The sequence below is a fragment of the Cryptomeria japonica genome, chromosome 6, assembly GCF_030272615.1.
Source record: "Cryptomeria japonica chromosome 6, Sugi_1.0, whole genome shotgun sequence".
Classification (NCBI taxonomy): domain Eukaryota; kingdom Viridiplantae; phylum Streptophyta; class Pinopsida; order Cupressales; family Cupressaceae; genus Cryptomeria; species Cryptomeria japonica.
In genome coordinates this window covers 589,028,674-589,055,818 of record NC_081410.1, presented here as the reverse complement: position 1 = coordinate 589,055,818, position 27,145 = coordinate 589,028,674, and the positions used below count along the sequence as shown (strand labels likewise).

The window sequence follows — 27,145 nt, the reverse complement described above, 5'->3', positions numbered from 1 at the left end:
GATTATATATGTATTTTGTTATATTATGAATGTATAGGTATATTGTTGTCTTATTGATGTAGGTACAAGGCATTGACTCCACTTGGCTCCACAGGTCTGAGCATGCCCATTTTCCCCAATGGTGGTTAACAAGAGATAGCACATTGGCCAAATACCCCAATCCAAAACAAGACGTCCCTTAATAAGGACAATTTCCCTTGCATTTTATCATTTGAGCCCAGACTACCACAGTTGGTATCTTTTGAAAACCCTATCGCCATGTTTAGTCGGCCCGTAACGACTTGTTGTGCGTTGCACACACTACCTATCGCCGACAGGGTCCCCCTCTTTAATTTTCAGCCTTCGTCCTGCTGAGTTTTGAATTTTGATTTTTGTCTACCGTCCCTTTTGTTGGGATCCAGGAAGTGGTGAAGCAATGAGCTTTGTTGAGTTTTAAGTCACGTGGCCCGGGGGCCATGTCGCAAAAAGCCTCGCAATTTGAACAATCAAAATCAATCCATGGAAGACTAATTTTGGCACAAACCTGGGAATCGGCTAAGTTGGCATGAATATCAGTTCCATGGGTTTGCGAAACCTCTCTCTAGCCCAAAATTGCAAGCATAAAGGGCGCTTCACATTAGAAACTTTTTTCACAGTCCTGTTCACCCCGAAAATCGCCTGATAGAGGGAAAATGCTAAAAGTTAAAAACTTTGCAAAAGTGCCATTTGGCCCGAAATTTGCCAAATGCAAGTGAAAACGTCAAACTTAATAAAGTTTTCAAAATGGCCTTATGGGTCGAATTTCGCGAAAGGTAAATAAACGTTATAACAAAAGAAAAAACCTTGCAAAAGTCGCCTTTAAGCCGAAAGATGGGAAGGATGAGGTAAAACGCCCAAGTTTTATAAGTTTGTAAAATTCCTCGGGGGGCCGATTTTCGCCAGATAGAGTTAAGGCGTCAGACTTTAAAAGGACCTTTTCAAAAAACCCAAGTCGCCCGAAGTTCGCCGAACAAAGGTAAAACGTGAAAATTGTAAAACCTTTTCAAAAGGGCCTTTCAGGCCGATTTTTCGGGGACCTAAGTGAAAAAGTGAAAATTGTATAAACTTGCAAAAGCCCCTTATGCGCCGAATTTTGGGGCCTGGAGTTAAAGCGCAAAAGGAAGTTTGCAAATATGCCGAAAATGACGATATTTTGGAAAAGGCGTTATAAGTTTTAACCTCGCAAAAGCCACCCTGTAGCTGAAAATCACCGGAATGGTATGAAGTTTAATTTTGGAGTTTGCAAAGGTTGTGTGAACCCGAAATTGGGCAAACAGAGAATTGCGCAAGGTGTAGGTAGGGCATTTTGTTTTAGGTTTGCATTTGTCTCCTCAGCCCTGAAAATCGCCCAGCATCCAAAATCACCGAACTAGGTTAAATCGCAAGCAAAGAGGAAGGCATTTTCAAGGGTTTGCAAGACTCTCTTTAGTTCCGAAAATCGCCAAGGAGTGAAAATCGCAATAAAAGGAAAGGCATTTTCAAAGTTTTCAAAAAGGACCTTGCAGGCTGAATTTGCACAAAGCTTTTCTAAACCCGAAGTTTGGAGAAATCGCGAGATAGTCACCTTGTTCGCCAGGTAAGCTCGTTTTGTCTCCTTTAGAATCATTTAAAATAAATGCAAGACTAATCACTATGCTTAGACGGTTAATGGAGAATTAATCAGGTGAAATTCTGTAGATTGCAATTATCTTTTGAAAGGTACCGAGAAAAGCGTTAAGCGTAGCGCAAAAGCAAAGCCTGTCTAAGATTAACCTTGAAAGCGAAAATTCAGACTTAGGGAGATTTTGAACATTTTGAAAAAATTAAACTTAAGCAAAACTCTTCTTCGAGTGCAAAATTGGCAATCATTAAGGCACCCAAGCCCTAAACTGCAGCCAAGTAGCAGATTTTAAACAAAGAGCTTAATTCCCTATTTCACTTCCTAATTAATCAGGCTCTTTTGCTAAGGCATCGTACTTTCTTCGAATTTCAATTTTCCCGTTGATCCTTATGTGCTAGCATCATCCTCTATTTTGACTAACCTGTTTGTTTCCTTCATCTTGTCTCGTAATCCACGTCCGATTGTGCAGGATAAATGCCTAGATCTGCACTAGAATCCTCAAAGACGCCTGGTGCAGCCGGAACATCTCGGGTCTCTAAATCTGACATTCCCCGTAAAGGCGAGAAGATGAAGTACCAGTACTAGAGAAGAGGGCTAAGGGAGTCAAAAGTCCAGAGCGTATGGTAAAACATAGGTGATACTGATTTGGGCCAAATAGACATTCAGGACTTCAGAGACCGGGTATATTCTCCTAACGCCTATGGCAAGCCCAGGCGGATGATGGAAAGTGGTATCGCTCAGGCGGCAGGTTTCCCTCCATCCATGCAGAATTATGAGCTAGTAGTTGAGGCTGCCCGACATTATCAACCAGAGACCAAGCTAGTGGTTCTAGAAATTATGGTGCTAGCTGATTTCACACGTGAGGCCATTGGGGATGCATTTGACATCTCATTTCCAAATAATCCCATTGCTACAACCATAGATGAAGCACAATGCTTACGACATGAATCCTGCTAAATGCAGGGCATTGATAAACGAAGAGTGGTATAAGGAGAGAAGGCCTCCGAGTATTAGAATCAGTAAAAAGACCCCCAGAAGTGACTTTCATAACGAGCATGGTGATATCATCACCTTACTCAGCCGAGTTATGGGACTCCCTCAGTCTAACTTTTTTGAAGAGTGGATGTTCTACTTTACGGAGCAGGTCTTTGCCGGGAAATCCAAGTTCGACTGGGCTCAGATCATCAGTGATAATATCCATACACAGCTGGTTGAATTTGAAGAAAAGAAGTACTTCACCATGACCTCCTACCTGGTTTATATGTTCACCCGACACTAGCCGCTGAGAGGATTAATCAAGAAGGGTGAAATCGAGAACGGCCCAAATCAAGTCAACGTGTATGAATGCTACCCTCAACTACATTACTATGACATAGCTCAGAGGGAAAAGAACAGCGTTGCTTATGCAATTGATCAATATGAGCGTGTCAATGAAGCCTTTACAATGCACCTAGTCAGGTTGATGCAAGGGGGATTGCACATAAGGCTCTCAGAGCAGGCTACCATTTTGGTACAAAAGTACGGCGCCTAGTTTATTCAATTCCCTAGGTTCACCTATATCAGGATAGCCGGCTTTGAGGGAGCTTTGTTCCGACTTCCACGCTACCCGACAGACAAAATAGTTCTTATGGAAGTTGCAAGGCAAGCACATCCAGCGGGCAACTTACTGTTGTAACCATTTCACAAATCACCCCATTGCAAATGGGGACCCCTGCTTTTTTTGCTTTTTAGGGTTTGTTTTTAGTTTTTTTAGGGTTTTGTCAGTTAGCCTTTGCATTTTGAGTGTCGCCAAGGGGATCACCTGGATAGCAAGTTTGGCTTAAGTGATGTCCTGATCCGGAAATTTTGGCTAAGTCTGAAAGTCCTGATCCTGAAAATTGGCTAAGTCTGAAAGTCCTGATCCTGAAATTTGACTAAGTCTGGAAACTGAAAAACCTCAAAAAATTAGATTTTGCAATATAACTCCTGGAGGTCTGAAACCACTCTCAAACATCCTGAAAGTATATATGGAATATAACTTAAAGTATAAGAAAGAAGAAAGATAGAAGGAAAAGGAAATGTCACTTAAATGTTATATTCTATAAAAATTATCCTGTCGGAGAGTTCGAAAAGTCAAATTTCGCTCCTGTCCTTCACTGAGGATCCAGAGCGCATAGCGCTCCTGTCCCTCTCAGGAGGACCAGGACAAAAGCGCTCCTGTCCCTCTCCAAGGGACCAGAGCACAAATGTTATTTTATGCATATTTGTCACTGACTTTTCTATTTTGTTTTGTGCAGGGTCTTCCGGAATGATAATTGGACATGACTTGATACTTTTGAAGATTTTGAAGGCACAAAAATGGTGAATTTTGAAGGTTAAAGGAAAAAGTGCTCCTGTCCCTCACCAAGGGACCAAGGCGAAGTGCTACCGTCCCTCACTAAGGGACCAGGGCGAAAAGACTTATTTGAGCCATTCCTGGCCTTGTTTGGTCAAATTGAAACATCAAAGGCATAGTGAAGAACAAAATGAACATGATAAAGCATCCAGACTTGATCAAAAACGATGAAATGATGAAGTTTTTGCCTAGAAGGTCAAAAGTGCTCCTGTCCCTCACTGAAGGACTAGAGCGCTTTTCTTTATATGCACAATTTTAGACCTCTTTTGGACATTAACTTTTATTCATAGCGTGAAGTAAGATGAAATCTTCCCTAGCAAAGGAATTTCGAGGTGAAAAGTGAGACATTTTGGCTTAGAAGGCAAAAAGTGCTCCTGTCGCTCACTGAAGGACCGGAGCATTGAATTTCAAATTTGCACTATTTTTGCAAGATCAAGACAATTTTACGATTTGAAGAGGTCAAGGGAGGCATGTTTTATCCATTGAATATAATTTAAGTGGTCCACAAAGGAGGAAATCAACCCAGATGACAAAAAGTGCTCCTGTCCCTCACTGAAGGACCATGGCACTTTTTCAAGTTTCTCCTCTGTGTTTGATATTTTATGGCAAAACTTGACTTGGATGGGACGGACGAATGATGTTTTATGCCTTAGACGCAATTGAGAGGTTTAAAGGCAAAGATTGTTGCCAAGATGTTGTTGTAAAAGACTTGTAACTTCATTGAAGAAATGGTGAAATTTATGGGTCGATTCGACAATTTGCATGGTCTCTATACTTCTCGTATTTGATTTCATGTTATTAGATGAGTGGAAGAAATGTGCTTGATTGATGGTGGAATTCGTGTATCCATACTACTAGCAGTTTGTTGATTGCAGACTTGCCTTGTGTAGTCAACTGGAATCATTCAGCTTAAGCTTAACTTCAATTGTCGCTTCTTCATTGATATGCATCAACCTGATGGTGTCTATGCCTGCAGTGATGATTTGAACATCATAAAGCTTTCCTTCGAAGATCGCACTAACCTTGTGGAGATGGTCCTGGGATGTCAAAACAAGACTTAGTTAGAATTTCATCAAAGATCAATCATTGCTCCTACATTCCTTAGTATTAGGATTAGATTCTTTCCTCGCCCTCATCTTTTTTCCTTTTTTTTTTCCAAATCAAAGCTAGTAAGAGCCTGTGTTCCAGCAATATTCAAAGCAAATCAGAAGTTCAGTCATCAAGTGTAAGTCCCCTTATGATTCCAGCAAATCACATCATACCACAGAGAGCTTATTCACACGTAGAGACCCTACATACAAGAACCTTGAAGTCATCCCGATTGAACCTTTTTGCGACATCTTCAGCATTCGGAGGCTTTATTCAAGAGAGGATAAGGTACCCTTGGGTATTTTATTCTGTGTTTGATAGTGTACAAAATACACGTCAACACTTACTCAGAGATAAGAAACAGTTCGGATTCACCTTCCCTATGATTTTGGGTAACCTCGATGTGCATTTCAAAAATTCAATGCAAGCCGATGAGTCACTTGCTAAATTAGCATCTTATGGCCTACAGGAATATTTCCCAAGGAAATGTTTTGATCATGACAATTTGGTAAAAAGAGCCTATGGCAGGCGCTACAGAGCAAAGGAATCAATTGAGGAGTATTGGAGAAATTGTTCCGATGACTATGAGGTCCGACGGCGTGAATATTCAAGGTTAAGTGTGGAAATTTGGCCATAACATCTGGGCAGGCCATCCCTCAAGATTTGCTAGTTGCTCGTGCACAGCAAAAAGCAGCCGTCAAGACGCCTATCAACCTGGAGGATATCTTCTCTCGCATAGGGGAAACAGAGTCCAAAGGAAAGAAAAAGCCCAAGACCTACTCCCGGATCACCAAGGATGAGCAGAGAAACCGCACTATCCATATCGCTACCCTGCCTGTCGATAAGCCAATAGATCAAATTACATTGGCCAATTATAGCATTGCAACCATCCCAATAGGGCGAGCCAACAAAGAGCAAGAAAGAGAAGAATTCAAGGATTCCATGCAAAATATGCTCAGGCAACTCGACAAAATCTTTGCTGAGAGAGACATGTACCGGGTTCATGTTGAGCAGGCTAAGGGATATATTGATCACCTGCTAAAACCATTGCAACATGCCCTTGAATCCCATGTCCCCCCATTGGCATTGGCACAAAGGACTACAACAGAGTTTTAAGGAGTACGTGATACCGCCAAAGCTGTCAAGGAATGGATTCGAGACATTAAGGAAAAAGGAGAGCGGATCATTGAAGATGTAAAGGAAATGGCCCACCACCGAGAGACCATTCTGGTCAAATTGTTCGAGGTAAAGAGGGAATGTCTCAGGGTTCATGAGGTGGTTGGTACAATTCTCCCCCTCATGAGGGCTCTTTTCTGGACCCACACGCAGATTCCCTATGACATCAGCATTTTCAAAGAATGGTACTAGACTGCCAACATGAAGAATGACACAAAAGGCACCATTAATAAAGAGCAGAAGACATGCGAGGAAATTTTGAGGGACATGAAAGATCTTGGTGGAAGGATCCTCCGATCAATGGTTCTGGGCTGGAAAAATAGTTTGTCTAATGACCAAGTGCAACCAGACTGGGAGGATAGATTGAGAATTGATAACGTCGCATACTCCATGGAGGACCTAGAGTTTGTCAGTGGATTGCATTCGAACATTTTATGTTTTGAAGCTCATCGGTCCGACTAGAAGGATGGGTTAAAGCATGTAGATCGCCACTTGGAGGGTATGCAATATAGAATACGCCATCCTCCTATGCCTCAAAGCATGGTGTTGTTCCAGCTATGCATCAGATTTCAAGACTATGATCGGGCAGAACGTGCGGCAGGTCGGGACCTCTGGAAAGAGTATTTGCACGGCGAGGATGAATTTCTAGAAAAGGGATCTACAACAGAAAAGGAGAGAGTGCTTTCATAAAGTGCAAAATTCTTTTAAAATCTAAAAAGCACTTTTTAGCCATAAAGATCAATTCTAACTACCAAAACAGTTGTAAATCTTGAGCTCCGTGCATGTGCACTTTTTGGAGCAGCTTTTTGGTAGTTATTAATTACCTTTTTTGGGTAGTTATTGTTTCTCCTTTTGGTGGTTGTTGATATTTTGCCTCTCATTTATGGGCATGGATACTATGTTGTATTGATGAATCTGGGCCACTTGTTTTGTTTTAATCTTGGCCATTCATCTATGTTTTGAAACTCTATTTAAAGGGGTTGGTTTTCCCTTATTTTTGTAAGAAATCTAAGATTGTTGCTGAAACTCTAGCGAAATTCATGCAGAATTAATGGAAATTAAAGTTGTCTTATTTCTTTGTGAGTGCATGGTCTCCTTCTTCACCATTTAATATTTTTGTTATATATTTTGCTTTCAAATAGTATTTTTGGGGATAATATTTGATAGAAACCTTGGTGTTCATACCATTAAGGATTGGTTGATTGTCATTCCCCCTACATGGTTAGTCTGAACCCATTTATGTGCTTAGTTCGGTTGTTAAACATCAAATGAATGGATGTCAAATTCTGTATTTATGTTTAGTAGCATGAAAATCCAACTCCCTTCGAAGATTGCACTAGATTTTACAACATTGTGCTTTATTAGCTGATAATGTTAAATCTGGTTTTTTTTAGGTTTCCGTCTATCTTCCTGAATATGCTATCTTAGATAGATTAATTAGATATTTTCTATCTCTTTTCCCTTCCTTTTTTCCTTTTTTATCAAAGAAACCATACAGTCAAGCTGAAATAGTATCAATCAGAAGCAAAATTAGATGATATAGGACTGAACTTTAGGGAACTCGTTCGAAACCGATTCCATCTAACCTTAAGTCCCCTTTGTGTTTCCAGCAAAACACATCAAACCGCTAAGCTATCCTGCAGTCAAGACCTGACAACCAAAACATTGAGGTAATCCCCATTGATCAAATTAACACAGCATTAGGGATTTCCTTATCTCAAGAGAGGATAGGATTCTTAGCATTTCTATTCTGCATTGGCCGAACGAAGTCGTAGCAATGCGATTTTAGACACGTCAACACGACTGTTTGTGCTTAGTCGATAATTTGTGAATTATAGTCATTTACATGCATCTATTAATGATATTTTAAATATTATTGAAGTGGTTTAATATTTAAATGTAAAATGTCTTATGAGTATTCGAATTAATGAGAATGGCATGATTTGATTATAGGACTTATTTAGGGATTTTAATTTGGATTGAAGTTTAAATTTAAATTATTATTATTTTATTCCCGCTCTAAAACTGAGTTTATATTATGCAATTAGAGTTCATTTTGAACACTTGGTTTTATTTTCTCACTTTGGAGCTCTCAAACCCTGCACTTGGATTTTGGATTGATGATTGTGGGAGATTTCCTTGGTGGATTTTTGTGGGTAGTGGCTCAAAAGATTCGTATCGGTGAATACTACCGGCTGTCCAAAAGATTTGCCTTCTCTCGATGTATATAGCTTGCATTCTCAATTTGAAATTTTGATCAAGTTTAAGGTAGGAATTCAATTTCCTCTCTTGTCTTTCAATTTGAATGTTTCTGAAATGTCCCTGGCTGATTATGATGAGAAATCTGATTCCTAAGCTAGAGATATTTTGTCAAACACTTGGCACTTGACTGTAATAAAGTTTCAGACTGAGTTTTGGAGCACTAACCACTAAGAACAACTGAGATATGATTTGCAAACAACTTCTATATAGCTATATAAACGTCTAGGATGAAGGTGCAACTAGTCTATAATGTAATTACACCAGTTTTGAAAGCAAATCATACACTTACAGCTGACTGTCATTTCATCAAACAGTTGTCATGAAACCAAAGGGCAATGAGTAATTAATATGCAAACTTAGACTCCTTATTTAGTCTTGAGACAATAGGTTCATTACGCAGCTCTAACATGTATCCAAAGTCCTAGCAACCTATCACCGAATACTCAGAATGTCTGAAGACACAAGGCAGCCATGGTGGTCTGCATACAACATGAAATTACAAAGGAGAATAATGCCAAAAGGAACCTGATTATAATCACCTTGCCTTGAGATTGAAGAAGCAATCAATATCCAAGTTTTGGAGCCCTCACAAATACCAAATCGAATAATTCTTCAGAATCGCCCCTGCTGCAAATGAAGGTCTGATAATAAATTATTATCAGCTTCTAAGTCCTCTCTCACCTCCTAAAAATGATTGATGCCTCCTTCCAAATGTAGCGCTACTCTCAAAGGTGGAGTTCGATGGCTTCTAACCAACACAATAAGCCAAATCGAGGGTACGACTGACTGTTGCAGGTCTGCAGATTGGTAACAATTTTTTACCAGCATGTAAGATCTCTTTCAATCCCTAAACCTTATCACTGACCATTCCCAGTGATAGCGCTTGGATCCAATGCTAGGTTTGTTGCCCAAACAAGAAGATCTTGTCAAAATCGTGGTAATGGTAGATGTAGTTCAAACTGCTTCAGATCTAAGTATACCCATGCATCTCACTTCTTCACCTTCAAAAACATTCTAAGATGACATCACCTTGAATCCCACAATGAATAGATGCCAATGTAATCTCCTATGAGCAATGTCGTGGGTTTCACCTTAGCCGTGGCAGGTCTGAAAATGACTGAGATAAACTCAGTAAACCACAAGGTGTAATCAGCATAAATGTAGTCCAAACAATGAAGACTTTCACACCCAAATGTCTCCCTTTGTCTCCTCCAAAAATCTTACTCTAGCAAGTTGGCCCTTGGCCAAAATTAAGCACAATCGAGATGACTGAAGTATCACCTCCTTAATGCAACCCATCGAGAGATCTTCCACTCCCTCAGTTATGCAATCTATGGGAGTTTTCGTTCCCAAAGACAAAGTCTGGAGACACCTCTCGGCTCCACAAAACCCAAATCAATTCAATTATCAACTCCTGGCTGCTTGAAGCTCATCTTTGATCTCCCTTTATACTTTTTTAACCCCTACATCCAAAAGCTTCTAAAAGTGACTTTATGAAATAATATTTAATTAGTCACTTTATTAAATTAATTAAATATAAAGTCATCTTTTAATTTTTAATTTATTTGATAACTTTATAAATAATTAGCTTAGTATTATTAATTAAAATAATTAATTAAGCTATCCATTAAAAAATAATAATTATTTGGACAACTTAACTAATTAATTAATTAATCAATTCTTCTCCAAAAATGGGGACATTACAGTTTCCAATTTGTTTTAGATGAATTGTTGAGTGGATTAAAGCATACTTTCAATTCAAAACTCCCCATTTTATTGATTGCACAAATTGTTGGATTCAAATTTTGAAAACATGGGCTTAGTTTGGGATATGTTGCCCAATTTTATTTGGAATGTTGAAATGGCAAATTGAAGGTGTTTTTGTATTGTTGGGTGGATAAGAACCAATGGGTTTTCTCAAATTTTTTATTTATGCATTTTGAAATTTTGAGCTTTTTCAAACTCCATCAATGGTGGATGGCCTCATCACTGGTTTTTGGCCAAAATTGAGACGTGGAAAAGTGGATTTTGTTGATTATGAATTGACATTATAATATGGATTGATATATTTATTTATGAGATTTTCAATTTGGATCGCATTGGATCTGTCTTCGTGATATTTTTGGCTATGTGGACACTTGTGAGCATATGTGTAAATTGAGGGTTCATTGGGCAATAGTGCCTTGCAAACAGAATTGTAAACATGTGAAAATGGCAAGTGAATTGAAGCGTTGTGTTTTGTTTTGATTCCTCATTCAATTGAATGGGATGAGATTAGGACTAGGTACTAAAGTGGGTTTAGGGAGTAGCTCCCATTCGTGTCCCTAGCCCATAAGTGCTATGCTTGGCAATCACATTTGGGGAGTTTTGTAATTAAGTGATAACATAATAATAAACTCGGGTTAAAACACTTAATAAGATAATTGATGCCCTGAACATGCCTTGAGCACTAGTATGAAGCCAAGGCATGCCCGGACATGTAGGTGTTGGTTCTTACCTAGAGAGGTATGCTTGCACATATAGTGTTGGGATCGTGATCGTCATTCTCATCCGTATGAGAGAATGCTTGGTTCCATGTGGTGCATCCTCACAAGCACACACGATGACACTCCCTACACTAGCACTCTAGTATCTAGGCCCTGATAGTTTGAGTATCACCTAATGGATTTATTGTTGCTCGAGCTTTTCGGTTATTGTGTTGCGATACATGTCGTATGGCGAATTTGGTGTTGCTCTTGATGGTGCCTCATAGACCTTATTGTTGCTGATTAAGGATGCTTCCCTTCTCTTTGATATTCCTATTGTTGCTCGAGCACCCTTCTTATTTGATTGTTGCTCTATGATGATGGTGATTCATTGTTGAGGGTGTTTCTTAACTTGATGTTGCATTGAGGTTCTTGCTTTGGTTGAGTTGGTCATGTTGAATGTATGCTCCATGTTGAGTGTTGCATTTGTGTAAGCCTATTACTCCCTCTTGTATGTTGTGTAAGCGATGATATAACTCATATGTTGGTTGAATTATTAAAATATATATTTAATATGTTGATTGATTTAACATAAGGTTTGATTCATATCGAAAATAATGCAGAAGGTAAGGCTATACAGATGATCAAGACAATGGCAGTGAATCCTAATCTGCAGCGATTTGTTCCTGTGAAGTATCATGGAGATATGCCATGATTTATGAAGCAAAATTAAATTAACATTAATCTGCATTGGATGCAATATAGAATGACATCGAAGAGTTGCGATTTGATAAAGAGATTAATAAAGATAACCCATGGTTGTTATGAGAAGGTGCAATCGTGTTTGACAATCAATATGACTTAAAAGGCCATTATTCTCCAAGGGTTGTGATTTAAATTGGAATGATCTAATTTGTTTATTAAACAAAAACATAACAAAAAGACATGTCTCATCTGAGAGATACCTATTCTAAAGGGTAATTCTATAAGAGATAAAAAGATATATAAAGGGAATTTTTTTTTATAAGGAAGTAAGTTGTGTATGGATAATTTGTGATTTCAAGGACATAAAAACATATGCACCAGGTATCATTGATAAGGAGATAGACTGAAGACTTAGACAAGAGCTTTATCTCAGATTTATTGTGAAGAATTTTATGACAAATTTATGAGGAGATTGTATTCTGATTGGTGGCAGATTTAAGGATAATATATATAGTAGCAGTACAGCACAAGGTGTAGAAGTGATTGTAGTCAGATTCGTAACAGGTTGAGAGTGAGTGCAAATTATAAAAGATATATTTAATTCAGACTTACTACTGCAGAGAAGAAATAAAAATGAAAGTACATTTGTGAAGGGTTCTCTTTTTATGAAGAGGTATGTTGAGGAATATATGAATGAGAATAAGAACATGAAGAATCGAGAGCATATACCAGATTGAGGTGAAGTAGTAAGATGCAGTTTTGAATATAAGAGTGTGTGAAGTTAAAAAGACATATCATATATCTACACATTTGTGGAATACAAGATCGATAAAGGCAGATTTCTGAGCATATGGCAGCAGATAAATAAGTATATATGTGCAGATTTGAAGAGAGTTATATGCAGATTTGAAAGGAAAGTATATGCGATTCCAAAAGGGAATATGTGTAGTTTGGAAGGAATAATATATGTATAAACAAATGTTATAAGCAGATCTATTAAGGAAAGAAGTATTAAGAAATTGAATTGTTCATCATCCATTGAAGAAGCAACAAGCGAGGTGGAATCTAGTTCTGATTTTGAGGTTGGTGACTCAGAGAAAAGAGATTGGTGTCTCTTGCTGAGTTGGTGCTCAGTTGTGGGAGTTGGTGCTTCCAGTGGGTTGGTGTTCACAAACAAATTTAGGGGTTGGTGCCTACAAACATTGTAAAAAAAGAATTATATAAAACTGTGTGCTCTTCAAATGGTGCTGAATTGAACTATATTTGTATTCTTTACTCAATATAACTAGAAAAGAAAAAGAAAAATTATTTAAATTTCATATCTTGACTTTTTATAATATATTTAAATAAAAAATAAAGATTGCAGATTTATATTATTCAAAATTAATTGTAATTTTTTCCCAATTTTATCAGCTGATGAATTTGTTCAGATTTTTTTCCTCACCTAATTCAAACACAAATACAAAACTTGTGGCAAAGCCTTTAAGTGTACACCACACTAGTACCTGTTGATGTGTCTTTTGTACACGACCAAACATAGAATAAAATACCTAAAGGTACCTTATCCTCTCTTGAATAAAGCTTCTTCGAATGCTGAAGATTTCGCAGAAGGATCAATCGAAGCAACTCCAAGGTTCTAATATGTAGGTTCTCTACTTGTGGATAAGCACCAGTAGTCGTTGTGTTTGCTGTTTCATCAAGGGGCCTTACGTACTTTCTAAGAAAGCTTGTTCTTGCAATTACTTTTCAATGAGGAAACTCGATTTTCCTAATACTAACTGATGTTTCAAAAAAGGCAAAAGATAGGGGGTTCGAGAGGGCTATGCTAAACTAGACCTGAGAATGACTAAATGGCGAGTGATCTTGGTGAAACTCTACCAATTTCAGTATTGCCATAAAACAATAACTCTACTGGAATCGGTGCGATCTTCTAAGGGAATCCAAGGATTTTTGAATCATTAATGAACATAGATACTATCAATTAGATACATATCGGTATTCAAATAATGATTGAACTCTAAACAATTTCAATATCTCCAGTTGACCACACAGGGCATGCTTACAATCAGTATGCGGCTAGTGGTTTGGAATATGAGCTTTACCAAAAGATCAAACACAACATTTGTCACTCAATTTAACTCTAAAATCTGAGTACTGTCTCCACTAAGAGTGATTCAAGAAGATAAACAACCATGTAAAAAGCCACAAAGATTGTAATAAAACACCATAACTTCAATATTTCATTCATCTCATAGCAAAATATAACAACAATTGTTCAACTTTCTCTCTTCACTACTTCTATCTCTGCTACTAATCTTATTATTCTTCTCTCTTTTCTCTAGCTCTTTAAAATGAATTGAGTGAGGGCTTATATAGCACTCTCAAATACAATGAATGGCCTGGATCTAAAGAAGATCAAAGGCTGAGATTTTGACACCTAAACCCTAATTAGGGTTTGTTACAAAAATGACCCTATTTAGATAAGCATTATCATAACATAGCCAATAGAAATTGGCACAAATAACGAAGAAACATAGCCCAATAATAATTGAATTGCCAAATCATTTCATAACAACTTTTCATCTAGAATTTTGTTCCCTTTTCTATGTTCTTTTCTGGCATATTCAATGAACCTGGACGTAATCCCTTCGATCTCTACAATGGGAATCTCATGCAGGTTCTTCATCCACTCTTCCAAGTGAAGCACCTGATCAAAAGCTGCAAGAAGGGTTATCTCCCATCCATGTTCTAGTTCTTTTTGTTTTCTCGATCAGGAACATAGTAGCATACATCTAATCTCGCTGCTTTTCTGTGATAATCTTCTCCTCTTTGCAAAAAATAACCTTGATCCTATCTTCCAATTCTTGGACATCCACATCTGTTTCGATCTCTATCCTCCTGTCAAGGATTGTACATAATACATCAAACACCTTATCCTGAATAGGATGGATAGTATTTTCCACTCGGCTGCATCTACTATTGATGTCCTCGAATAGAACTTCCTTCATTTGGAGCAAAGTTAACCATTGTAGAAGATTATGGGTTCCTCCATCAATTATCTTCTCTTGTGCTAAAACCTGTCTTGATGTCCTTCTTACCACTTGTAATACAGGGATGACAATATCTCTAGTGTGAGTGAAGGCATCCACAGTCACTACTAGATTACGAATGATCTCAAGGACTTGGATAGCTCTATGGACTGTTTTCATCATTCTTGCTACAAATTCCATGGCTAGCTTGTAGGATTCATCAATCCATGTACTCATGAGTGGGGCTAAGTTCTTCATCTTTTCTGCCTCATTTATTGACTAAGGAGGGAGTGCCTGCAAAGGTGAAACTACTGGATCCTGTCACCTTAATGGTTGATTAAGGTGGCTAAAATAATTCCTCCAAGCATTAACCTCCTTTTCCAATCTTTTATTCTTTTCCATTTCATCCTTTACTTTATCATTAACTGCTCTTACTGAATCAGTTGCTTCTTCCATAGCTTGCTCGAAGGTAAGTGGACCAAGATCAAATGTCTCTAAATCATATTCTTCTGCCATAATCTCATCCTCATACTTGTCCACTACTGGTGTAGCTACCTGTATCTTCTTGGATCCTGCATCATCTCTAATTACCTTTGACATCTTTGTAGCCTTCTTCCTTTCGATCTCTTCTTGAGAGTTTCCTAGGAGACTTTCCAAATCAAATGCTTGCTCTTCATCTTCAACTACAACTACCCTCGTAAGTCTTTCTTTTAGCCAATCTGGAATGGAGGATTTTCTCTCTCTTGTATTTCCTCAAGCAAAGGCCCCTCAGCCCTGAAAGGAGATGTTGCTTCATCATCATTCTTTTCTTCTTGTTGTTCATTAGCACCAACTTGGAGAGGAAGAGACTGATTTGATGAGTGCTGAGGTGTTCATCATTTGCCTTGTTTATCATTTTGCACTGTGGATTTCATAGACTCATCAACTTCATACACTATCTCTCTTTGATCCTCTCCTTGACTTATCTCCTTTTCATGTCTAGAAGAAGTAATCGATGGACGATCAGGATTCACCTTTTGTTTCTTCTTGGATGGTTCTCTCTTCTCAGATCCTTCCTTTCTCTTTGACCCCTTGGAATGAGAAGTGTTCTCACTCACACTTGCTTCTCCTTCTTTTGTTCTTGCTTCTAGGCTAAAGGTCATGGCTATATTCTGCTCCTTCAATTTTTGATGTTGAACGTCCACCCATCTGCAAGTGCAATTCAAAACTAGATCCATCAATGCTCTCAGGTCTGCAACTTCTTGCTCATTCCAATCTATCTTCACTTCTTTGTCTTCCTTCTCATAAGATGATTGGAGATATCTACCACTGTCTTGTGCTTGATCGACTACTCTATAAACTTTACATTTCCTGATAAGATCCAAGGGTAATCTAGAATGCATCTTTCTTTTCACCTCCACATCATCCTGAACATTCATCCAGAAGTCCTCTACTTGAAAAACATGTCTGTACTTCTTCCCAACTGTCTCTTCCATATGACCATGAGGATCAAAATTCTCTCTCGAGGCAAAGGATGTGAATGAATATAGAGATAGTTCCTTTTCTGCATCTTCAGTTGCTTGAGAATTAGGAGACACTTCAATTGAATTTCCCAGTGAAATAGGTACAGGAATACCATTTCCATGCTTATGTCTTGATGCTTTAGCACAAGCTGCCAACTGTCTAGTCACTTCAAGTAATATTATTCTATCTACAGGATACCTTGGCAGCATATAAGGAGGTGAAGGACATCCATGGACCCTAATGTAGGTGAATTTAGGAAATTGAATGAGCCATGCACCATGTTTCTTCACGAACTCCTGTGCTTCTGGAGATAGTCGTTGGTGAATCCCTCCTTGCAACATTGTAGTAATTCTTAGGCGGATGATGTAATTGAGCATAAGAATCACATACTCTTATCTCTCCTGTCCCTCTCCCAACAACTCCTCTATGTGGTAGCCCTGCATACTCAAAAATTCTGACTAAAGAATATATAACATATGAACTCATGTGGAATGACTTAGTAGGGACTAGCCTCCTCAACTGCACATCTAGGTTGTTGCTAATAATTATGGCCCAATTGAACATTCCTTTCCCTTGGACAATCACTTGAATAAAGAAGAACATCCACTTGTCGAAAAAGAAGGCTTGAGAGGCCCCTATAACCCGATTGAGCATGGTTATCAAGTCTCTGAATTCCTCTTGGAAATCAATTCTGTGAGGCGTATTAGGTATCTTATTCAAGCGAAGCCTACTCTTGAGTAACCAATTCTTATTGATGAAGTTTAGACAGGTATTAGGGTCATCTTTGTAGACAGACTTAGCTCCCTCTAAGCTCTTGTAGATCATATCTCTCGGCTCCGGAAGATGAAAAGATTCACTTATAGCTTCTTCTGAAAGATAGGCGAGGACAGTTCCATCCTTGGCTTCGAATGTCCTTGAATGTGAATCATAGTGCCTAGCACATTCGATCATTAGCTCATGACATCTGACTGCGGGAGGGAAGCCTACGGCCTTGATGATGCCACTCTCGATTATCTTCTTAGCTATGGGTGATGGCTTGCCAACATAGGGTGCTTCTCGAAACTTCTTCACATTGAAGTTCCCTAAGTTGGTGTCATCAATACTACTCCATTTGGACACGATCCTTGTCTCCAAATCGTCATTCTTTTGATCTTCTTTAATGAGAGCCTGTCAGGTAGCGGATCCACTTGCCTTGGGGGTCGCCATTTGCTGCCTACAAAAAGAGGTTTAAGTCAGGTTTAGGCATAGTACCTTAGATAGGTGACTTGAGACCTCTTAAAGAAACAATTGAACCTTAATTTGAAAATAGAATGATAAACCCTTAAAATTATGAATTTTCAAACTTGACATCATCTAGAAATCAAACTAGATTATTGAAGACCTAACCTTAAGAAGATTGACATATAAATTTGAATCAGACCTTCAATACATCTTCAAAAATCAGATTGCACATACCTCATCCTTGATTTCTAATTATCAACCTGAGAAGATGGATTAAAAATGGAGATTGCTGCTGGATTCGCCTTCCTTTCAAGTGATATTCAAAGGGTTTCAATTGTTTCAGGTCTGCACCTCAGGTTCGCCTTTGCAGATTCAGTCCTTGACCAGCCTTCTTAGATCAGAAATTCGCCTTCCTGCTGCAATTCGCTCTTCCAACTCTGCTCTTCAAAATCGCTTAGGAAGAAAATATAGATGAATGAATGATGCTTGCAAACTTGCTTTCCTTTATATGGCGCTTTCATGCCTTTTCAAAGAGGCCAACCTCCTAAATAAACAAATATAATTTAAAAAATTCATCTCCAAGGTGGCCGACCTGTCAATAAAGCCTAAAAAAAATATAATTTGTTTGAATTTTAAGGCTCAAAGATCAATTTAGCCCATTTGACAAGTGTTTCATCAAGGCGGATTTGCATTATTTGTCCAAATGAGGTTTGATTAGCAATTTAGGAGAGGAAAAAAGTGTCTTGAATGTGACTTTGCTTGTGAATCTCTTGAAGAGGCATAGGCAAGTCTAGGAGATATTGAAGTTTCTTTAACGTTTGCCACTTTTCTCCATTTTTTCATTATTTCACCATCTTGATCCTTAACCTCTAATGTTCTTGCCATCATGAACTTGCAATTTGACTTCAAACAAGGTGAAAAATGTGGATTTCAAAGGACTTCGCCCTGGACCCTTTGGAAGGGTCAGGAGCGATTTTTGTGATTAGGTTTAAATTGCATCATTTTTTTTACTCCAAATTGCTTTCCAAGGCAAGCATATACTAGAGTTCTTTCCACCAAGGCCTAGGAATCCCTACCTTAGCCTTCGTCATGAGCAAATTAGGTGATCTTGAGAATTTCGCTCTGGACCCTTTGGAAGAGTCAGGAGTGAAATTCATTCTTTAGCACAAAATCCTTACTTTTTGAACTCATAACCCATTCAAATACATGCGTATGGCAATCTTTAAGTCCAATTCACCTTCATCAACGTTTGGCTTGACACAAATTTGGAAAAAAAAGGATATTTTGAGAATTTTGCTCTGGACCCTTTAGAAGAGTCAGGAGCAAAATTCAAGTTTTAGACTTGATCCTTCATTTCCTTCACTTCAATTCATCTTGCAAGGCAAAAATACATCACTCCACCTTCAACCATGCCATAGGAATCAATGTTTTGGCTTCACACAAGTAGAAAATAGGTGGTTTGAGGAATTTCGCTCTAGACCCTTTGGAAGGGTCAGGAGCAAAATTCATTCTTTGCTTGTTTTCTCTTACTTAGCTCCATTCTTCTAACTTTGTTCTACCTTGACTCTCACCTTTGGATCCCTCTCTCATGAAGACAACACTTGTTTGACCCCAAAAAAATCCTGAAAGGGGAAATTCGCTCAAAACCATGGCCAAGGACAGGACCTATTTAGGATTTCACTTTGGACCCTTTGGAAGGGTCGAGAGTGAAATCCATGTTTTAGCTCAAAATCTTCATTTTTGGTGGCCACAATCCATTCAAGGGCATGCCTAGGGGTATCTCCAAACTTATTTCACCTTGATCAAGGTTTGCCTTGACACAAAAGTTGGAAGAAAGAATATGTTTTAGGAATTTCGCTCTGGACCCTTTGGAAGGGTCAGGAGCGAAATCCATGTTCTTGAGCTCATTTCTTCATTTTTTCAACTTCAATCCACCTCAAAAGGCAAGGACACATCAATCCACTCCTATCCATGCCATAAAAACCAAGGATTTGACTTTCTCCAAGGGGAAAATAGGTGTTCTCAAGAATTTCGCTCTGGACCCTTTCGAAGGGTCAGGAGCGAAATTCTAGTTTTAGCTCAATTCCTTCACATTTGGTGATCACAAGCAACTCAAAGCCATGTTTAAGGACATCTTCAATCTTAATTCACCCTGATCCATACTTGGCTTGACACAAAATTGAGAGAAAAAGGTAGATTTGGGGAATTTCGCTCTGGACCCTTTGGAAGGGTCAAGAGCGAAATTCAAGTTTTAGGCTAAAATCCTTCACTTCTTCACATTCCATCACTTCAAAAGGAAAAGACATGTCAAACCACTTCCAAATATGCCCAAGGAGCTAAAGTATTGGCCTAAACAAGGGAGAAAATGAGGTTTATGAAGAATTTCGCTCTAGACCCTTTGGAAGGGTCAGGAGCGAAATCCACAATCTTGGACAAAATCCTCACTTTTCAATGCTTTCAGTCACTTCTTAAGGAAAGAACATGTTAAAAGCTTCCTAACATGCCTTAGAAACTAAGATCTTGGTCTAATCCAGGAAGAAATGGGTGTCTTCTAAGAATTTCACTCTCGACCCTTTGGAAGGGTCAGGAGCGAAATTCATAAATTAGGTTGATTTCACACTCCATTGCCTCAATTCACCTTCAAACTTGATCAAATTCACCTCTCCTTATCACCATCAAGTCTATTTGCCACTTACTTAGCTCAAAACAATGTCTTTCCAATGTCCTAGGCAAAATAGAGGGTCAAATGAGGATTTCGTTGTGGACCCTTTGGAAGGGTTAGGAGCGAAATTCTCATTCTAGGTTGATTTTCACTATTTCATCACCTCAAACCTCCTTTAAAAGACAAATATGCATCAAAGTCCTTCAAACCATGCCTTAGGAGTTACAAATTTGGTCATGTTAAAGAGAAAAATGGAGGAAAAGTGGATTTCGCTCTAGACCCTTTGGAAGGGTCAAGAGCGAAATTCTCATTTTGAGCTAATTTCCCATTTCCCTTCTCCTCTCCTTGGCTTGGATATAACTTGTTAGGCCTCCTTTGATCTTTATCAAGCTCAACTTGGCATTCATTTGGAGACTTTGTGAAGAAAATAGGGTCTTATATGAATTTCGCTCTGGACCCTTTGGAAGGGTCAGGAGCGAAATTCCCATTCTAGGCATAATTCCCCTTGAAATTGACTTGACTTTGCCCAGACTCACCCCTTGATGCATATCCTTCCATATCCTTGCCAATTCGCTCAACCACTCTTTGACTTAGGTGAAATCTTGGGTCCTTGGTGAAATTTCGCTCTAGACCCTTTGGAAGGGTTAGGAGCGAAATTCATAATTAGCTCAAGTTTCTTGACCTTTTCCACCCATTATGCCTTAAATTCACCTCCTTGAATCTTCTCTTTGTTATTTAGGTCTATATTTGCTTACTAGCTCCATTCAATCGACTCCGACTCGACAGAAGACAAGACTTTGACCAAAAACCAACAACCCTAACCTATCCTGACTTAAACCTTTTAACCTCTTTGCACAATTTATACATTTTCCATCTCCTGAAAGGTAAGATCCTTCTAAGATTACCTTAGGGTTCAAGGCAGACAACACATGACTTCCCCAAGGTAGGTCAAATTTGGTTATGAAAGAAACCCTAGGTGAGCTCTGCGAAGGAAACCTTAACCTACCCAGCCCAAGCGACCACTAACTCACTCAAAACATCTAGCAAGCAGAGAAAGACCTAGCTAAGAGAAAGCAAAACCAAAAAAAGAAGAGGGGGTCCCCATCCTGATGGGGCGATATGTGAAATGGTCACAACAGCACCATAAGTTTTATTTTTTCTGCTTTCACAATTCACTACACTTTATCCTCGATATGCCCAAAACCCACCCAACAACAACATGAAATGGAACTCATAATGAGGTTCACAAATGGGGTTGGAATTTTTAATATTGATGCACATAAGTTCTTCTAAAAGTTATGGTTGTTTTGTTTATTATAAGTATGTTATGTGCTATCTTAACTTAATTCCTTTTTTTAACTAAAATATGTATATATTTATGATTTTTATATGTTTTTTGTATGGATGCACCCAAAACGTAATCTACCCCCAAAAAATTTTGTAAGCTGTGACCATTAAAGAATGGCAGAATATAAATGTCAACGGTGGTATAATGTTTCGGTCTAAATTATTTATATTGTCATTTCTCATTCGTAATTAAAGCTGGAATAGAGGATATCATAAGGAAACTAAGGAAACTAACTAAACCTTCAAAACAATCAATACCCAAGGGTGAGAGGAATTGGAATGACAGCCAAAAAGAGTCTATATCGTCCACTTCAACAAACAAGAACAAAAGAATATATTAATTGAAGTTCTTGAGTTGCTATGTTGTAGTACAAATATCAAGTGTCCATTGGTTGTCATATGCCCCGGCCAATTTTTGAATGCCATATGATTTTTGAACAAATCTAGCATATGGGCATGATGCCACAGGAGAAAGAAAATCTGATCAATTAAAGGAATTGTAACTAATGAAAGAATTTGTGACAAGTGGCAGTATGTTTCATTAGTCAAAATTATAAAATGGCATTATTCACAAGAGAATTAGAAAGCTAAAGAAACTAACTAAACCTTCCAAAAACAATCAATATGAATTCCAAAGGGTGAAAGGAGTTGGAATAGCAGCTAAGCAGGGTCTATATCATCCACGTTAACAAATAAGAACAAAAAGTATATAGTAATTGTAGTCCTTGAGTTGTTATTTTTCTTTCTCTGCAAGATGAAAATAAAAATGTTGCATAAACAAATGAATCAAACAAAGCAATAATAATTGCTATTTTTTGCCCCAACAAAAATTGTAATTCATGTAATCTAATGCAACTGCAGTTAGCACATCCAGGACAAAAATATTGAACAATTTGTCATTTTATAATGCCCACATCTTTATCAGTGTCAAATTATACCTTAAGATAGTCAAAAATAATTAAGCACTGAACAAGAACATGGCGTCGGAAGCTAGGATCTTTCAACTGCAAAATCAAACGAAAAAAACAGAGTTCTATGATTATTAATAAATAAATATACTTTAAATTTTCAATCTGTCCAGGACCATACAATGAGAAAATGATAGAATTTCAAAACCATTCAAAAAAACATTTAAAGATTTTGCAACTTCTAAGGCACACCAAGAATGAGAAACTTACTTCTAGACTCATTAGCTTACTGCTAGTTAGATATTTGATACTAAACGCAGATGCATCTCTCTCTTCAAGATCATCTGCATTTACATCATCATCACCAAGAGGTTGAGCCTCAAAAGTATCCAGCACGGTCTGTCAAAACAAACAAAAAATAAAGTAAACAAGCAATAAAGTTAACAAGTCATCTGTCTTGTACATAAATTACACAATAATTTGAAGCCTTTGCCTGATCATATGTACTGCACTCCCTTCTCCAGCATGAATAGCATGATCATATTGAAAAGATCACGTAATAAAATTTGAAACAAAGAAAAAAAAAATCATACATCAAACTGGCTGGAGTATGGTAAACATAATTAATCACATACAGCTAAACTTGCAGCGAAATTATGCCACTTCGAAAGATTATAAATCATGGGTGCAGGATTGCAAAAGTATTCCTGTAAAACAAAATGAGCAAAATAAAACTATGAACATTTTTTGCATTTCTGCCCCATGTCATATAGAAACAGTAAGCACAAAGGAAAAGAATGAAAATTTACACAAACTGATCCCTTACTGAGCTTTCTAAGAGAAAAAATAATACAAACGCAAACAGAAACAACTTTTGGAAATAAATCCTAAGTGAATCTTAGAGATAAATTGCTAACAAAGGCCAAAACCAGCCATCATCTTACAACTTATAAAAAAAGCATCACCTGTAAACTCCAGAATGTCTTGTAGAAATTGAAGTCTATAGATATTCCTGTTTAATCAAATATGAGTCAAATACGATAGTGTGCTTCATATAATTAATGTAATGAAATAAGCATCATTTGGCAATAACCCTGAACAGTTATGAATCAATCTGACAAAGAACAGTTGAAGCAATACACAATTTTAGAATATAACTCAAATGTTATGTGATTTGCAGTAAATAAAAATTATATTGGCCTGGGAGAAAAGATATTGATTTTACCATCAGGAGGATGTTCTTTTTCGTACTTTGTCTCATTAGATGTGTTAAATATTCCTTTTATGTTGAGGGCTGCAAATTTTAAAGCAAGAATGAATAGGCATCCAATCTATTAATGACCTAGTAATGAATAACATATATCAAATTTAGGTTTACATGTCATCATCATGGCAAGAAACAAGAGAATGCTTACCCGAACGCTCTGACAATGGGAAAAAGTGTGCAAGAAACATGAGAATGCGACCACAGAAGACAACATCATTTGCCTGCAAAAATTCACTATTTGAAAAAGCTGAAATACTAAATACATTCATCAAACCACAAAGATTTTGACCATATAAAGGCACATTGTAAACAACAAAATTGTTTTTATGATTAACTTGAGTATATAAGAACAACCTCTAGGCAGTCGGTGATCACAAATGTGATGAAAAACCATAATGGATAAGATTTTCTTGAGCAGAGGATAATATTTCAAACTATCAGACAACATTAAAAGAACAAGAATTTCACTAAGATTTTAAATGCTACTTGAACTCTATCAGTTAGTGATCTGAAAGAAAAAAACACTATTCACATTCAGTGAATGCCAACAAAAGAAAACAAAAATGCAAAGCTGAAAGCTCTCTATGCCATTATGTTAAAGCCTCCACTAAGGATCCACTCTGTAGTACCCAATGGTATCTTTGGTCCTTAACTTCCATTGTCTTTTTATGACAAAAACCATAGCTATTCATTAGATAGATGAATCAACGTGTAATGATTTGTGTCAAAAGTATATCAATGAATTAGTTTTCTTGACCACAACATTTGAACCCATCAGAAACAATCTAAGTTAATTGATGTCAATCTGATGCACTTGGACAAGATTGATCCAACATTGTGTTGGATTGTTCGGGCTACATTCCCCACATTTATAGGACATTGCCTACTTGGATGCTATAGATATAGACAGGTGGGGAGTCATTGGGGAGGGCAAGGTTCAACTCTATTTACTACTAAAGGGCATATTTGAGGTACAGGAATGGTGGGCAAAGTAGCATTGGACATAGTGGCTAACAATCTTAAATTGATATTCGATCACTAATCATATGCATGTCATTCATATAATAGTCTACAGATTTTGAGATTATTATTTTTTTCTTTGTAAGTTATCAAATAAATTGAATACAGATATCTCTATTTCATGTGCAATTAAATAAGTTGTTGCTCCTAGTAAAGCTTCAGGCATGCAGAAAGAGCACTTTTCTCCCTAGACATGGATAAGAGTTCATGTGTGTGTGTATAAACAGTAATACTCAATATAACTAATATTTATAATTATATATTTGTTTACATTTATAAAATTGGTAATACTTATGATCGTCAACAAACAAAATATTTAAATACCTCATAATTTTTAAAATACGAAAATGTTCATAATTTTGTAATTTAGTGAGTTGTCAAATGCAAATACAAATTGAAAATTTCAATCAATATTCAATAATCTTCATATTGTTCTTCATTGGGAGTATCAAAGTCAACATTTAGCTCAATTTCATTCAAGCAAAATTAGCTTCAATGCCACTCACACTAGCCATGTTATATGTAAAAGTTGCCTCATTTATAGAGACTTCAGCAAGATGTGGAACAATAGCATGTAAGTCATATTCCAAGGGTTAGATCCCAAATGTTTGCCATCTACTAATTGCAATCGATTTTCTTAACAAGAGATGGAAGTTGAAGTGCCTCAACTTTATTTGCACTCAATCCTTGCACTTAATTGAGTGGATAAAAGAGTATGCACTCCAATTCCATTCAACTAAAGAAGCACTTACAACCTATTGAAATGTTTAGGTTAAAATAAGTGAATAAACAATTTGTAAACAAGTGTAAAAAGATCTCTTCAGGGAAAGAATAGGATTGACACATGCCTTTTTGTTTTTAAAAAACATGGAAAAAAAAAAAAATTTACTTCTTTTTACTTTTGCAAGGGTATATGCAAGACCTCCTAGGTTCGCCTAGGATCCGCATCAAACACCCTAGAAGGACCCACAAGGTACCCAAGGCAGATTCCAAGCCATTTTGGCCCCAAACCGGGATCACATAGGTATAGATGGGGTTGGGGTTGTGTTGTGATCATTTCACACATCGCCCCATCGCAAATGGGGACCCCCTCTTTTTGCTCGTTTTTCCCTCGTTTTTCGCCTTCATTTTTAGGATTTTGTTAGTTGGTTAGTCGTCTGGATTTAGGGTCAAGCCTTAGGGTTTTAAATTGTCTTTTCAGGCCAAAATCCAGTCGTTTTTGAGAGCCTTTTGAGCTTCCTTTCTAGGATGCAAATTTTGAATGCAATGAATTCGCCAAAATGGTCTAATTTTCAATTGGAATGTTGATGCAGAGCTTAAATTTGTCTAAGTGTTGAAAGTGAAATATGAATTTTTGTCCGATTGAATATTTTGACCAAATTTTGACCTTTTTTGATTTTGATCCTGGGCATTGGAATTGATTTGTTTTCGCCTCGTGAAGTGTTAAAATGTGAAAAATCATGTTATTTTGGCCTGTAGGAGCAAAATCGCTCCTGTCCCTCAGTGAAGGACGGGAGCTCATTTTCAAATATCTCACTACTCCTGCAGAGTCCAGACAAATTTCGAGTTGGAAGTGATGGAGAACGACGGTATCTTTCCATTGAATGTAAATTGAAGATTTTCATGAGCACAGAAATGCCTCCAGGAGGAAAATCGCTCCTGTCCCTCAGTGAAGGACCGGAGCTATAAATTCAATTTTGTCTTGTCCTTGCGAGATTTCGATGACTTGATAATTTGAAAGGGTTCAAAGGAAGATGCTTTACCAAATGAATATAATTTGAGATGCAAAAATGAAGGAGAATGACCTAGAATGCCTAAATCGCTCCTGTCCCTCTCCAAGGGACCAGGGCGAGGTACCTTGTAGCTCTCGTCCCTCTCCCAGGGACCAGAGCGATTTCCTTCATTAGGCAAGATCCGAGCTAAAATCAAGACAAGTGTACGTTCAAAAGCAAGGGAAAACATGAGAAGAACTCATTGAATACAAATTGAAGATTTTTTAGACGTCCACAAGGTCCCAAATGGCCTAGTTCGCTCCTGTCCCTCAGGAAGGGACCAGAGCGATTTTTGATATAAATGATTTTCTGGCCAAGTTACAAGCAATGTCAAAGCATGGACGAATGGAGTAAGGCATGACGAGTCCGTTGAATATAAATTTGGAACCTGACAAAGTAAAATAAAGGCCATAAAGGGAGGATCGTTCCTATCCCTCTCCAAGGGACCAGGGCGATACAGTGGTGATGTTGCTTCTTATGCAAGTTCAAGGTCGTTCCTCCAAGGTTCAAGACCGATCCAAGTCAAGACAAGGTGGCGAAGGACATTTCAAGGCGTCTTCATCAAGCACAAGCGCTTAAAGGTTATCACGATGAAGAAATTCGCACCCTAAGACCTAGATTGCTCCTGTCCCTCAGAAAAGGACCAGGGCGATGTTGGATGTATTGATCATTTTGTGCAAGATTTACGTAAGGACAAGATTTCGCAAGGTCTTAGAGGGTCCACGGA

The 27,145-nt window shown here is 37.8% G+C and overlaps 1 protein-coding gene across 1 annotated transcript in view; it reads right to left on the bottom strand.

Annotated features, from left to right (window-relative positions):
• LOC131035663 (THO complex subunit 1) overlaps positions 1-27,145 on the bottom strand; it is a 211,484-nt gene that overhangs the window by 110,886 nt on the left and 73,453 nt on the right. The window contains exons 7-12 of the mRNA XM_057967377.2: positions 23,775-23,847; positions 23,585-23,653; positions 23,325-23,371; positions 22,995-23,066; positions 22,630-22,758; positions 22,390-22,455 (exon numbers count right to left, since the gene is read on the bottom strand). Of these exons, the coding sequence (XP_057823360.2) occupies positions 22,390-22,455; positions 22,630-22,758; positions 22,995-23,066; positions 23,325-23,371; positions 23,585-23,653; positions 23,775-23,847 (456 nt within the window). The remainder of the gene's footprint in view (positions 1-22,389; positions 22,456-22,629; positions 22,759-22,994; positions 23,067-23,324; positions 23,372-23,584; positions 23,654-23,774; positions 23,848-27,145) is intronic.